Raw genomic sequence first — 14,451 nt, 5'->3', positions numbered from 1 at the left:
GGAGCCGCTTGTGGGCTGGAGCTGCACTAGCAGGCACCCTCCGCCGCGCCTCTTCCAAAGATGGTCAGAGGGTCCGGAGGCGCCCCCGCCCCCGCTCGCCGCTAGCCTGTCGGCCAGCACCGCGTCCCGGAGCCGCCGCCGGAGGTAGGTGCCCCGCGGCCCCGCCGCCCGGGGCCAGCCGAAGGGGAGCCAGTGGGGCCGGGCGCGGGAGAGCGAGGCCGCGCCGCCTCCCGAGCCCGCCCGCGGCAGAGGCGCGGAGACAATGGCCGCGCGGGCGCCGGGCCGGGCCGAGCGCGGGGCCGCCCGCGGCGCCCTCCCCACACCTGTGCGGCGTCCCGGGGCAGAGGGACGCGGACACCCGGCCCGGCGGGCGGCGCGCGGCGCCCTCGAGTCGACTCCCCGCGCCAGGGCCGGGGCGGGGCGGTCTCCGGGCGGGAACGCGGGCCCGGGGCCCAGGCGCGGGGCGCGCGGCGCGCGGAAACCCCTGCGGCAGCCGCGGGGGAGGGCGCGCGGGGGTGCAGGGGCCGCGGCCCGGCCGCTTTCTTTTCTCTCCTTTCTTAAGCGGAAAGGTACAGGGTTTCCCTTTTCCAAGATTTCTTCTTTTCCAATTATATTTCGATCCTCCGCAGCTCGATGCGACTTGCAAGGGAGATGGAGCTAGTGAAAGAAGGTTGAATTGGGGCCGAGCCGAGACGGCCAAAGTCCGGTCTCTAGTGGGGTGACCCTTCGGACAGTTGGTTTGCCAAGCGGGGCTTCTCTCTCTCGGACCGCCAGCTCGGGTCCGATTTCGGAGACTGGGTGAATGGGGTAGCAAATCAATATTTCGTCTTTAAAAGATTACTGAAAACCGGGGGGGGGGGGGGGCTCGTTTCAGGCTTCAAGCTACCCGGAATTTAAATTGACCACATAAATTACGAAATAGTCTATCCACATTTTGGGTTTGTTACTTAGAATGCTGAACTTAGTCTAGGTTTGGAGTATATGCGATGCTAATCAGTCATCATAAGGATTGGTGTATTTAGCATTGATTATTTGCGGTAATCTGCAAAACTGAAAACACGTTTATTTCATGTTTATTGCAGCCATGGCTCTAAAAGGACAAGAAGATTATATTTACCTTTTCAAGGATACAGCGCATCCAGTGGATTTTCTAGATGCATTCAGAACATTTTACTTGGATGGATTATTTACTGATATTACCCTTCAGTGTCCTTCAGGCATAATTTTCCATTGTCACCGAGCTGTTTTAGCTGCTTGCAGCAATTATTTTAAGGCAATGTTCACAGCTGATATGAAAGAAAAATTTAAAAATAAAATAAAAATCTCTGGCATCCACCATGATATTTTGGAAGGCCTTGTGAATTATGCATACACTTCCCAGATTGAAATAACTAAAAGAAATGTTCAAAGCCTGCTTGAAGCAGCAGATCTGCTACAGTTCCTTTCAGTAAAGAAAGCTTGTGAGCAGTTTTTGGTAAGGCACTTGGATATTGATAATTGTATTGGAATGCACTCCTTTGCAGAATTTCACATGTGTCCAGAACTAGAGAAGGAATCTCGAAGAATTCTATGTTCAAGGTTTAAGGAAGTGTGGCAACAAGAAGAATTTCTGGAAATCAGCCTTGAAAAGTTTCTCTTTATATTGTCCAGAAAGAATCTCAGTGTTTGGAAAGAAGAAGCTATCATAGAGCCTGTTATTAAGTGGACTGCTCATGATGTGGAAAATCGAATTGAATGCCTGTATAACGTACTAAGCTATGTAAACATAGATATAGATCCAGTGTATTTAAAAACAGCTTTAGGTCTTCAAAGAAGCTGCCTACTAACCGAAAATAAGATACGATCTCTAATATACAATGCTCTGAATCCCCTGCATAAAGAGATTTCCCAGAGGTCCACAGCCACAATGTACATCATTGGAGGCTATTACTGGCATCCTTTATCAGAGGTTCACATATGGGATCCTCTGACAAATGTTTGGATTCAGGGAGCAGAAATACCAGACTATACTAGGGAGAGCTATGGTGTTACATGTTTGGGACCCAACATTTATGTAACTGGGGGTTATAGGACAGATAACATAGAAGCTCTTGACACAGTGTGGATCTATAACAGTGAAAGTGATGAATGGACAGAAGGTTTGCCAATGCTCAATGCCAGGTACTACCACTGTGCAGTCACCTTGGGGGGCTGTGTCTACGCTTTAGGCGGTTACAGAAAAGGGGCTCCTGCAGAAGAGGCCGAGTTTTATGATCCATTAAAAGAGAAATGGATTCCTATTGCAAATATGATTAAAGGTAAGTATAGATTATATTTATTCTATAAATTTTTAGGTGTTCAGGTTAGGCCAGTGGTCTAAATTCTCTTGCAAAGAACTTTAAAAAGAATGTATCGCTTTGGAATGCTATCTAGGAACTATAATAGATTATATAAATAATGGTGGACAAAATGTTCCAAGTAGAAGCATAGTAGAGAAGTCCCCAACTTGTCTGAGGTTATGTGATTAGAGTGTGCTCCTCAGACTAGAAAAATATCACTTACATAAGAAAACAGTGCAATTCTACTTTACAGCCTCTTTCAAGCCTAGATCTTGCTTCAGGTCTTAAGAATTTATATTTAAGTCAAAGACTAAACGAAAAGAGAAAGTTGGGTGGTTTTATTCATATTCAATTACTCATTTTTGCTTGCCCTTGAAGTTAAACCGTTTTCAGTTCTCCTTTTAAATATTCTTTTTCCCTCCCACTATCGGATCATCTCTCTCTTTTCAAAGGTCTTTCACTAAAACCTTGAAAGTTTCGGTCCCTACAGAGCATAACAAATTACATTCTCAAAAACTAGAGACAGATTGCCCCTGCTTTTTGTGATTCAGGTCTTGGTTCCGAGGGTAAAAGATAGGGATAGACCCCCTCCCCTCCCTCATGTGGCCCACACAGCCAGGCACACTGTTGGGTTTCAATGTCTGTCTGATAAACACTGTATTTTCTGCTGTGTTCAGTACTGGATTAGCCTTGCTCTCCTTCCCTCCCACTGGCAAAAAAAAAGTTAAACTGAAATCTTACTTAATTCCCTTTACTCATTTGTGCTGGGGAGTTGCACAAAAGCAACTGGTAGGTTGTTTCTAAATTTGTGTCATTTTATTCCCAGTGTTCCTTCCCAGGCCTTTCTGTTTCTGTTTTAATACTAGTGAGGGTGTGGGAATCTGACCTGGTCTGGGAATCTGACCTGGTGTGATCGTCGGACGACAAGCAGGAAGCCCAAGAGGCAGACCAGTCTTGTGATCAGGCACCGTTGCTCCTAAAGCCAGACTGCTTGGGTCCAAATCCCGCCTTTCCATTTCCTTGTTGGTGTTTTGAGAGGATTAAGTAAATTTATGCATGTGAGGTGTGTCGAACAGTGTCTGGAGCAGAGTAAGCACTCAGTAAGCCTTAGGAATTGTTGTTGTAGGTATTATTGTCATTATTCATTGTTCATTATTGTCATAATGAAGATCGTTATAAAGGAACATGTCAACTTTGACAGAGCAAAAATATCTTTCATACTACATCACGTCTGCCCTCCTGCATGCCCGAAGGTTCAGTAGTAGTTGGTAGAGGGGGACAGGGGGGCTTAGAGCCCACTGCTCTTGCTGTTCTGGTTTTGGACTCTGCCTGAGCTTGACCCCCTTCCTGGTCTCCTCCCCAGGATGGTCCTCAATGTCCTCCTGACTCCTTTCCTATTAAAGAAACAAGGAAGGTTCAAATACTGTAGCAGCTGTTGTTAACCTGGATACATTTCTGCCTCTCTTTCTTAATGATGAGATAACAGTTGTCATGGTTACATAGTTAAGAGCATATTTCCATGAAGATGAAAGTTTATTACTTTATTGCTGTTTTAAAAAATCATATCTGAAACACGCTTGCTGAAAAGAAATGCTTCCATGGTGGGTCCAAAGTTAAAGAAAGCCATATGTGTTCTTGCCTTCACCTTGAGTAGAATGGGAGACCCTCATACACTGAAGTACCTCCCCCCGCCACACTCACACTAGCTGTGTCTGAAATTCCAAAGTTTTAGTTATACTTTCACCTTGAAGTTTGATTCCTGGTTATATCTAATCATCCTTGGGAAGGGTAACCCTGTGTCGATTATACCTAGCTTTGGCCAATGCTGGTTTTGAGCTTTAAGTTTCTCATTTTCTGTTGCAAGGGTGACATTACTTTTCCCAGTTTGTTTTATTTTGTAGTCCTGAAGTGAACTAGCAGCTTCCCCTGGTAATCAGAACTTAAATTGGGTAGAGTCAAATTTCAAATTCATTTCCTTTTTTGGTTTGGGGATGTACGGAGAAGAAATAAATACTTGGTTGTTTAGGAGCTCCTGACTTTTTTTTTTCTCCCTCACCATAACTGCCCTGCTTATAAACTCACATTTACATTGGAGTAGATACGCACAAGGAGCTTGAACTGCACCCAGCATGTATCAGTGGTATATAAGAGTTGAATGAAAGACTAAACCGATGTATTCGACTAAAACGAGCCTCATCTTCACTTCTCTCTCTCATTTTACTTCCTTTCTTCTCTCTCTTTACTCATCTCTTCCTCCCCATATTCCTGGAGCATCAGCAGTTCCCGATTTTCCAAGCTTGGGGCCTCACCATTAGTTTTGCTTGTTTCTGACACAGTCATCAAGCCTTATGTGTTTACCTGTGTCTCTTGCCTCCATGCCCTTCCCTCCACACCCAAAGCGCCTTCTAAATCAGGCCCTCAATACTTTGTACCTAGGCCAATATCTGGATCTTTCTGACTTTTTTTTTAAGATTTTTTATTTATTTGAGAGAGAGAGAGAGAGAGATAGCACGAGAGGGAAGAGGGTCAGAGGGAGAAGCAGACTCCCTGCCGAGCAGGGAGCCCGATGTGGGACTCGATCCTGGGACTCCAGGATCATGACCTGAGCCGAAGGCAGTCGCTTAACCAACTGAGCCACCCAGGCGCCCCTTTCTGACTCTTTTTGTCCTTCTGCTTTTGTAGTCTCTCCCTTCCTCTGTTTAAAAATCTTTAAAATCTTGCTGAATGAAATCTGCATTTCGTAGTTGGGTGCCAGGATCCTTTGCGATGTGGCTTCCAACTTACTGCGTCAGCTTCAGTTCCCATCCGACGACTCCACCTGGGCCACCTGCCCTTGCGCGTGCTGGCATCAAACGGGGCTACTCGCCTTTGCCCACTGAGCCTTTGCACTTGCCTTTTCCTCCGTGTGGGATGGCTTCCTCTCCCCTCTACCTGCTAAAGTCCTACCTGCCGAGACCCAGATTGAATTCTGCCACCTCCGGCCGTGATTTACCTGCCCTAAGCAATGTCACCTTGCTCTGAACGTTCACAGTGGTTCCGTACCCTGTGCTCTAATTACTTGTGTAAGTGTCTCACCCTCTCTTAAAAGAGTGCAAGGAGCCTTTCTTGTTCATTCTTCCGTCCCTCATAGTGCCTAGCACAGGGCCTGGCATCTACTGTCAATAATAACAGAAACAATAATAAACTTAGCCCAATATTCATTGTAAAACACAACGATAGATCAATCTGAAGACATGATTTTAATTAACACTCAGGTGTGGGAAACGCGACTGCCTGTGTCTTACATGAAGTTATCTATGTCATCGGCGGCCACTGCGGTTACAGAGGGAGCTGTACCTATGACAAAGTCCAGAGCTACAACTCAGATATCAACGAGTGGAGCCTCATCACCTCCAGTCCACATCCAGGTAATTAAATACTCTTCTAGATAGCACATGTTGCAATACAGCTTAGCAGTATGACAGGCAGCTAAAAATGGCCTGGAAAAAGAAAATGCTAGATTTATAGCAGACTACCCATGGGTGTAATTAGAAGGCTCAAAATATTCATATGCCCATCTAACAATAATCACAAGCTATTCTGATTTCACATCTACAAATACTTTCCCTGATGTCTTTATGGGACACATTTTAAGCCTGTGTGATTAAAAATGGTAGTTTCTTTTTAAATTTTTTTTCACCTAGATTCTTTTGTTGTGTTTCTTATTCCTCTCTTGTGTACTTTCTTTCATGTATATACATTATATAAAACACAAGTCTTATGGACAATTAAAAAGTACTAGTCTGATACAAATGGCCAACAGACACATGAAAAAGTGCTCCACATCGTTTGGCATCAGGGAAATCCGAATCAAAACCTCAGTGAGATACCACCTCACACCAGTCAGAATGGCTAAAATTAACAAGTCAGGAAAGGACAGATGTTGGCAGGGATGTGGAGAAAGGGGAACCCTCTTATACTGTTGGTGGGAATGCAAGCTGGTGCAGCCACTCTGGAAAACAGTATGGAGGTTCCTCAAAAAGTTGAAAATAGAGCTACCCTATGACCCAGCAATTGCATACTGGGTATTTACCCCAAAGATAGAAATGTAGTGATGTGAAGGGGCACCTGCACCCCAATGTATATAGCAGCAATGTCCACAATAGCCAAACTATGGAAAGAGCCCAGATGTCCATCAACAGATGAATGGATAAAGAAGATGTGGTGTGTGTACACATTTGAATATTACTCAGCCATCAGAAGGGATGAATACTTATCATTTACATCGACATAGATGGAACTGGAGGGTATTATGCTGAGCTAAATAAGTCAATCAGAGAAAGACACTGTATCGTTTCACTCATATGTGGAATACAAGAAACAGCACAGAGGACCATAGGGGAAGGGAGGGAAAATTGAATGGGAAGTCATCAGAGATGGAGAAAAACCAGGAGAGACTCTTAACTATAGGAAACAAACTAAGAATTGCTGGAGGGGAGGTGGGTAGTGGGATGGGGGTAACTGGGTGATGGGCATTAAGAAGGGCATGTGAGGTGATGAGCACTGAGTGTTATATGCAATTGGTAAATCATTGAACACTGTATCTGAAACTGATGATATATGTTTGCTAATTGAATTTAAATTTAAAAAAAAGTCACAGAACTGCCAAAAAAAAAAAAAAAAGCACTAGTCTGTCAAACAATTGGGAGGAGTGCCCATTGATTGAGCTCAACAGGAGATGGTTTCTTTTAAAAGCATGTTCTTTCTGGGTTCAGACACTTCCATCCTGTGATAGGCAGAACCCTGTGTTAGCCTTACTTTAACAATCACGAAGGGGACATGTGGTCTGCCCACAAAGAATGGCCGGCCTTCTGCCTTCTGTGTCTTTGTTCTTTGACTTGTCCCTTTGTGAAGAGCTCCGAGGAAGTATGAGCCATAGCCTGTTACAGTTATGACACGTGTTTAAGATTTTTCATTAGGAAAGATTTATATCATCATATCACTATACTACTTTGAGTCATTTTCCATATAACATTAGGCTTCTTTCTGTGTGAGTCACTGGTGAGCATAATTGGAATTCACAAGCTTGAACAATCTGAGAGTGATAGTAAGTAACAGTTAACCTTCTTGAACACTTTCTATAGGTCAGGTACTGACTAAGGACTTTACATGTAATATTACCTTAAATTCTGTCTACAACCTTGTGAATAGGTATGATTTACCCCCATTTTACATATTTAGATAGGGAGGCAAGAAAGGATAAGTTCGCACGGTTTGGAAGTGGTAGACCAGGATTCATTTTGGCAGTCTGATTGTATAATCTGTGCTGTAGCCACTAAACAGCCCCCCTCTCCTTAAGGGAGCGGGGCTGTCCTGCTCGTGACCAGTGTAACTGTATCCATCCAGGCAACATACATTTCGTCTTGCAGTTCAGGGGAAGCGCCCCGCACCTGGTGCTGCATCTCCATATGCCACGGGCTTTGCCTAACAAGTGACTTCAGCCACAGGCTGTCCTGGCTCTGAAGACATCATGGAACAGGTAGCCTTCTATCTCCTAGGAGCCCAGATGTATTAGCCCAGACTCCCCACCATTTTCTGTTCTGACCAATGAAGTTATAATGGAAAGTAATAATACCAGCTCATATTAAGTAATAGCTAACATTTATTTAGTAAATATGAGCCGGGCACTAACTATTCCACTAATTTTACATGTCTTGATCTATTTAAACCTCACAGCAATCCTGTGAGCTAGGTACTACTGTTATCTCATTTTGTAGGTCACTGGGGCACAGAGACGGTAAATAAATTGCCCGAGATCAGTTAGCTAGTGCTCGTTAGAGGTGGAGTTCAAATCCAGGCAATCCAGCAGGGAGGCCATGTTTTTAACAACTGCACAGCTGTCTCATTTGATCCTCCTGTTAACCTTATCAATTAGATATGACTTTGACATCTTTACAAAGAAAACCCAATATATGAAAAGTCAGATTAACAAATCAGAGGGCAGTTATTTACATTACAAATTTAATATATATTTCATATAAGGGTTCTTTTAAAAATAAACATCTTGTAACATATTTAAGTTGTATGTAACTTGTTCACTGCTTGAAAGGGAGTCTAAAAGGCAATGAGATGTAAGCCAAAGCATGAAAATCCATGGCCAACTGAAAAATCAATCGTAAATAAATATTAAATTCGAGTATAAATCAATGGGAACATATAATGTTTGTCAACTTTTGCTTTCCATTGGACTTTTTCCTGCCATAATGCAAGAAACAAAGGTAGCAAATTGGCCCCCTACATGTTCTGTTCTTTTTGGCTCTCAGTGCTTAAGGTATTTTTTTTTTTAAGATTGTATTTATTTGTTTGACAGAGCCGCAGCAAGAGAGGGAACACAAGCAGGGGGAGTGGGAGAGGGAGAAGCAGGCTTCCCGCTGAGCAGGGAGCCCGATGCGGGGCTCAATCCCAGGACCCTGGGACCATGACCTGAGCTGAAGGCAGACGCTTAATGACTGAGCCACCCAGGTGCCCCTAAGATATTTTTAACTGGCTTGTTACCAATATTTAAAATTCAGGAGATTTCAAATAAAAATCATGATTTCTGGCCTTTAGAATAATTGTAGCAACCTTGGACTACATTCCTTTCTGGCAGCGATCACTGGAGCCCCGTAGCGGCTGTTCCCTTTAAGATGGCGCTTGCGTGCTCCATTTCACTAGTCTCTTCCATTCTCATCCCGGCATAGACCTGGGGGCCTGTGCCCTTGCTTCTCCTTCTCCTATCCCTGGCTTGCTTTCCGTTCAGCTAGTCCGTTAGCTCCTTAGCCCTTGAAGGCATTTGGATCTGCATCTTGTGAACTGTAGCAAGTATGCTTCTTCTGCATTGTAGGAGCACCTCCTGAGGAATGTAAAGTGCCAGTCTTGGGTCTCCCTTATAGATAATAGCTTAGACTACAAAGAAATCATGACTACTGTTATTTTTCAAAGGTAATATAAATGTTATCTTTTTTTCTCAATGCCTTTAAGAGTGGTAGTTTGGGAAGTGAAAAACCAGGGGACTCTAATTCCATTAAATTCAAGATAACATTTATTGAGACCTTACCTTGGGAAAGATACTATTCTAGTTATTGCATAAGACACAAAAATGATTAAGAACTAGTCTCTACTGCTCCAGGAGCCCAGAATCTAGTAGCAAATATACATACATAACAGGAATACAAGGCAGTTATACAAGTAAGTGCTCTTGAAATTGAGGGTAGAAAGAGCTTGAGTCTAAGGGAAATCTGGAAATCTTAGAAGGCTTCCAAGAGTATGTTGTTATGATTTAGGCCTTAAAGAATGGCTACAATTAAGGTATTTTTTGAAGAAGGTTTTCTGGCAGAAAGTTAGCCAGTGATGGAAGGCAGAAAGGCAAGTTCCAGGTTTATTTGGGTACTGAGTGAATGTATATGATGAGATGTGAGGGGGTGGAATGAGAGATTGGTTGGGAGAGTTCAGTTGAGGAATATTTCATGGAGGGCTTTGAATGGCAGTCAGGAAAATTTTAAAAATGGAGCACTACCAAAGGTTTTAGAGCCTTTTAGAATAGATTAGGAGGAACACAGCAAGGAAATCCATTATAACTATTGTAATACACCAGGTGAGAAATGCTGAAAGCCTGAAATGGTAGGAGATGAAAACGCCTAGATGTGAGGAATGTTATGGATTCAACATGGGGAGAGTTGAAGGACAAGCTGGTGGGAAGGGAAAAGAGGAACTGAGTTGGAGCTCAGTTTTATAGTTTACTGTGGAGGACTAGTTGGATCACCCAGAAGAGTTGTCCAGCAAGCAATGGGAAATATGGGTCTGCAGTTTAGGAGGAAGAGTGCAGTTGAATTTAGAGATCTGGGTGTCATTTGCTTGGAGGTGATGACTGTGGGTGAGGAGTTGGTTGAGATGACTTGGGAGGGTAGGACTAAGTACAGCTATGCACAGAGTGGGGAAACAGCACTAGTTAAGGGATGAGCTGGAAAGGAAGAGCGTGGGAAGAACAGGGAAGAAGCAAGAAGTGATAAAGGGGAAAAACCTGTGGAGAGCTATGTGAAGTGGGAAGAGAGTTCTTTCCGGGCTCCGCCATTTATTCACATGGCTAATCTTGGGCAGCGGCTTGAGCTCTTGGGTCTTACTTTCTAGTTAAGAAGTTAGATAAGCTTTACAGGTCTTTTCAGTGAGAATAATCTTAGGAAAAAAGTCTAAATCATGGGGCGCCTGGGTGGCTCAGTCATTAAGTGTCTGCCTTTGGCTCAGGTCATGATCCCAGGGTCCTGGGATCGAGCCCCACATCAGGCTCCCTGCTCCACGGGAAGCCTGCTTCTCCCTCTCCCATTCCCCCTGCTTGTGTTCCCTCTCTCACTGTCTCTCTCTCTCTGTCAAATAAATAAATAAAGATCTTTAAAAAAAAAGTCTAAATCATTTCAATGGATATTGAATACCTGAAAATATTGTGGTTGTCTCTGAATCCCTGCATGGCTTTATTCCTATCACTCATGCAACAATGAATACAGACTGCTGGGTATTTATAGCGAATATTTGTGTGTAAACTTTTTGAGCATTGACAGATGGTGCCATTGTTGTAGTTAGGTTGAAATTGTTCGTTCCTTCATTTGTCCAACAGAGGTTTGCTGAGCCTTTCCCACATGTGATGTATAGTGCTAGGAGCTCAATAAACAAGGCACAGTCCCTTAGGCTCAGTAGCTTCGTAGAGTGACCAACAGGAAAAAGGCGGTTACAGCTGTGGAAGAAAAAGGTTCCATCAACAGTAATAGAAGGTTATGTAGGTTATGTTGTATTTGGGTAACAGGAAAAAAAAAACCTATCAGGAATCGCCTTATTTTAAACATTTTTCCTGCTATAGGAAGATTGAGATATTTTTCTTAACATGAGAACCACAAATTGAGGATTTTTTTAAACTTTGAAATTTAAGAAAAGCCTAGTGAACTCATTGTTGAATCACTTACACCAACTAATAAAATTTCTGAATCATTAATTTTCACAACCATTTGATAGAATGATTCATATAATTTATATAAATAAAGTTTCACAAGTACTGAAACAAGTAAATTCTATAAAAATTCTGCATGGTATAATAACTGGAAACTCAGGTAAAATAAATGGGGTTTTCAGAGGTGGAAAAATTCTTATTTTCCTGGCTGTCAGATTCTTGAGAACAACAGTATGTGGACTCAAAGCAAAAATACCCATCTTCTGAGATTTTTCCTTAGCCTTTGAAACCTAGATAGCAAGAACTTTACTGATAAGAATGTGCTTGCATTCTTAAAGGGGAAATCACATTTTTGATTATACATTCTCTCTTCCTAAAGCGGGGTTTATAAGGTTTTTTTTCCACAAAGTAATGGGAGTGCACATTTGGGTACAGAAGGTACAAGGTCCAATTCATTCATTGATCCAACAGACTTTTTATTGAGTCCTTACAAGGTTCCAAACACTTGCCATTCCCCAGTAGGAATGGAGACGCAGTCGCCACACTGTTAGAGGGGAGAGGGACAGTAACCCAGAAACATCAGACAGTGAGAAGTGCTGTGGAGCACATGAAAACTGGGCGCTGTGCTGGGGATGCCTGGCTGGCCACATCAGGCAGGGTGGTCAGGGGAGAGCCCTCTGAGGAGATGACCGTAAGATGAGACCTGGATGATAAGAAGGAGGCGGCTGTGCAAAGTCCTGGGAAAAGAAGAGTTTCTAGGCAGAAGGAACCCCTCAGCAATGGCAAGCTGAGTCTTCGTTTATCTGCCGTAACAGTAGGGCCCCTGACGAGTCCTGCTCTTCCTTCAGGCCTGCAGCTAGACGTATTTAAGTGTAATCTTATGGTTGATATTCCCAGAGAATGAACTCATAGGCTAGTAGTGGTGCTGGAAATGGGGACGTGGAAGAAGCACGGCGGGGACCAGGGTGAGGCCAGAGAGACACCAGAGGCACAGAATCGGAGTCCCTCAGAGAATGAGCACCATGGGCATCCCGCCTGCCTCGCCCTAGTGACAGTCCTGGGAAGGGAGAGGGAGTGAGGTTGCAAAAGAGCTGGGTACCCTGAAGAGCCAGCAGGTTTGCATGTGGATGGGGGGGATACATAACATGGGAAAAATTAAAACAGCCCAGAAGGCTGCCTACACCCCCCAACCGAGGCAGACTCCCAGCCTGGGACCCAGACCTCACATAGCTGTCTGCCTTTGAGCTTCTTTTAGTCTCTTAGGACTATAGACTCTAGTTCCCCACTAATCTGGTTGTGTGTTTCGCTAACTCCTTAACTTGAGCAGCAGTGTGAGCGAGGGGAGCCAGGCCATCCATCTGGCCCCCGGGGCGACAGATGCTACAGATCACCTGCCCCTAGTTGTAGGGGGTGGCTACTAACTAAGACCCGAAGGAACCTACACCCGTTCCCTCAGACACCTTTATGTCAGAATGTCAGAGGGTCTCCACAACTTGTACACAGAAGTATAGAATAAAAGGTGTCTGTGCTGGAGACTTCCCAGAAGGGTAGTGGTCTGAGGATGAGTTCCTCCCTGGCATCCTGCAAAGCTGGATGAAGGATTACCCAAGGAGAATGGCAGGGAGAGGTAATCTGAATCAGGTGATAGGGGATGGATTTTAAGGCTCAATGTTGTGATAGAGGAATCAAAATGTCAAGACTCTTATTTTTGTATGCTACATTGTAAGGGATTATTATATCACCAACCTAAGGTATCTCTTTTGTTTGTTATCCTAATAAAAATTTGCTTTTTTCTTTTTAATAGAATATGGATTGTGTTCAGTCCCATTTGAAAATAAGCTCTATCTAGTTGGTGGACAAACTACAATCACGGAATGCTATGACCCTGAACAAAATGAATGGAGAGAAATAGCTCCCATGATGGAAAGGAGGATGGAGTGTGGTGCCGTCATCATGAATGGATGTATTTATGTCACTGGGGGATACTCCTACTCAAAGGGAACATATCTTCAGAGCATTGAGAAATATGATCCAGATCTTAATAAGTGGGAAATAGTGGGCAATCTTCCAAGTGCCATGCGGTCCCATGGGTGTGTTTGTGTGTATAATGTCTGACTGAATCCATAGAAATGACCCAGTAATCACTGTTCTGGGGTGTAGTGAAAGAAAGAGAATTCAGGATTTGGAGTCCCTTATTTATCATTGTAGACTGGCACATAATGGGTGAATTCCCATGCTTAACCCCCACTCTTCCCTTAACGCAGTGATTAATGGTCAAGAAAAATCCTATGTGTATTTACAGTTGAATCAGTAGGGTTAACACCTTATAATCTCTACTTTTCAAAGGTAATATGGAATGTTGGACACTTGGTAAAAAGTAAAATACCTTTGTAGTGAATTTTTCTCCTGGTAGCATCAACACTGGGTGCAGGTCAGAATCATTCTGTGGAATGAAATGTCTCTTCTGACCCTGTAATGTATAGTGTATATTAAGATTCCATTTAGCTAGCAAGGAATTTGAAATTTAAGGAGGGAATCTTCTCTACCTCTACAAAATCAACACTTTAAAACAGCTTTTTTTTTCACAGTTGGATGTATTTAGAATGTGGACTTTGTCTTTTTTTCTTTGTAGTGTGTATAATTTATTGTTCTTCTTCATTTACTGACTGCCTGAGGTATACAAGATACTGTGCAAAAGATTATTACTGTTCAGGGTTTACAAACTACATTTAAAAGAATGGCAAATCTGAAAAATTGCAGAGAAAATAGTTAAATACTTGCTAATGCTAAGAGCTATTTTTAATTTTCAGCCTTGATGTAAATTGCTAGTTTAGGTGTCTTTAGTTCAAGCATGTTAGAAAAATCCTCTTTATTCATAAGTATAGATACATATCTGCATACACAATTGAATTTTAGAGCCAGAAAGCATGTGGAACCGTTGTGATGTAATAGAAAATATATTGATGAGAAGAAATTTGCATTCATTTCCCAGCTGTGCCACTAACTAGATTTTTGTAAATTGAGTCACTTAACATCTCCTCGATTAGAGCTTCATGACCCATGCACTTTGGGTCATAGATGTGCCTACATATGGGTCCCCATAACCCCTGGGGCAGCCAGAGGTAGCCTGGGTGGCTGGAGCCTCTGGGCAGAAACACCTTTGTCCACTTTCCCCAGTGT

The 14,451-nt window shown here is 43.3% G+C and overlaps 1 protein-coding gene across 1 annotated transcript; it reads left to right on the top strand.

Annotated features, from left to right (window-relative positions):
- Positions 1–1,069: 1,069 nt before the first annotated feature.
- On the top strand, positions 1,070–13,766 carry KLHL23 (kelch like family member 23). The gene is made up of 3 exons (XM_028123560.2): positions 1,070–2,297; positions 5,573–5,725; positions 13,076–13,766. Exons 1-3 carry the CDS (start codon positions 1,070–1,072, stop codon positions 13,384–13,386), a joined length of 1,692 nt encoding a protein of 563 aa, XP_027979361.1. The 3' UTR covers positions 13,387–13,766.
- Positions 13,767–14,451: the final 685 nt, after the last annotated feature.

The sequence above is a fragment of the Eumetopias jubatus genome, unplaced genomic scaffold, assembly GCF_037043125.1.
Source record: "Eumetopias jubatus isolate StellerSeaLion01/CBP00866 unplaced genomic scaffold, mEumJub1_p1.0 scaffold_3, whole genome shotgun sequence".
Taxonomy (NCBI): Eukaryota; Metazoa; Chordata; class Mammalia; order Carnivora; family Otariidae; genus Eumetopias; species Eumetopias jubatus.
This window is presented reverse-complemented; position numbering and strand designations above follow the sequence as displayed.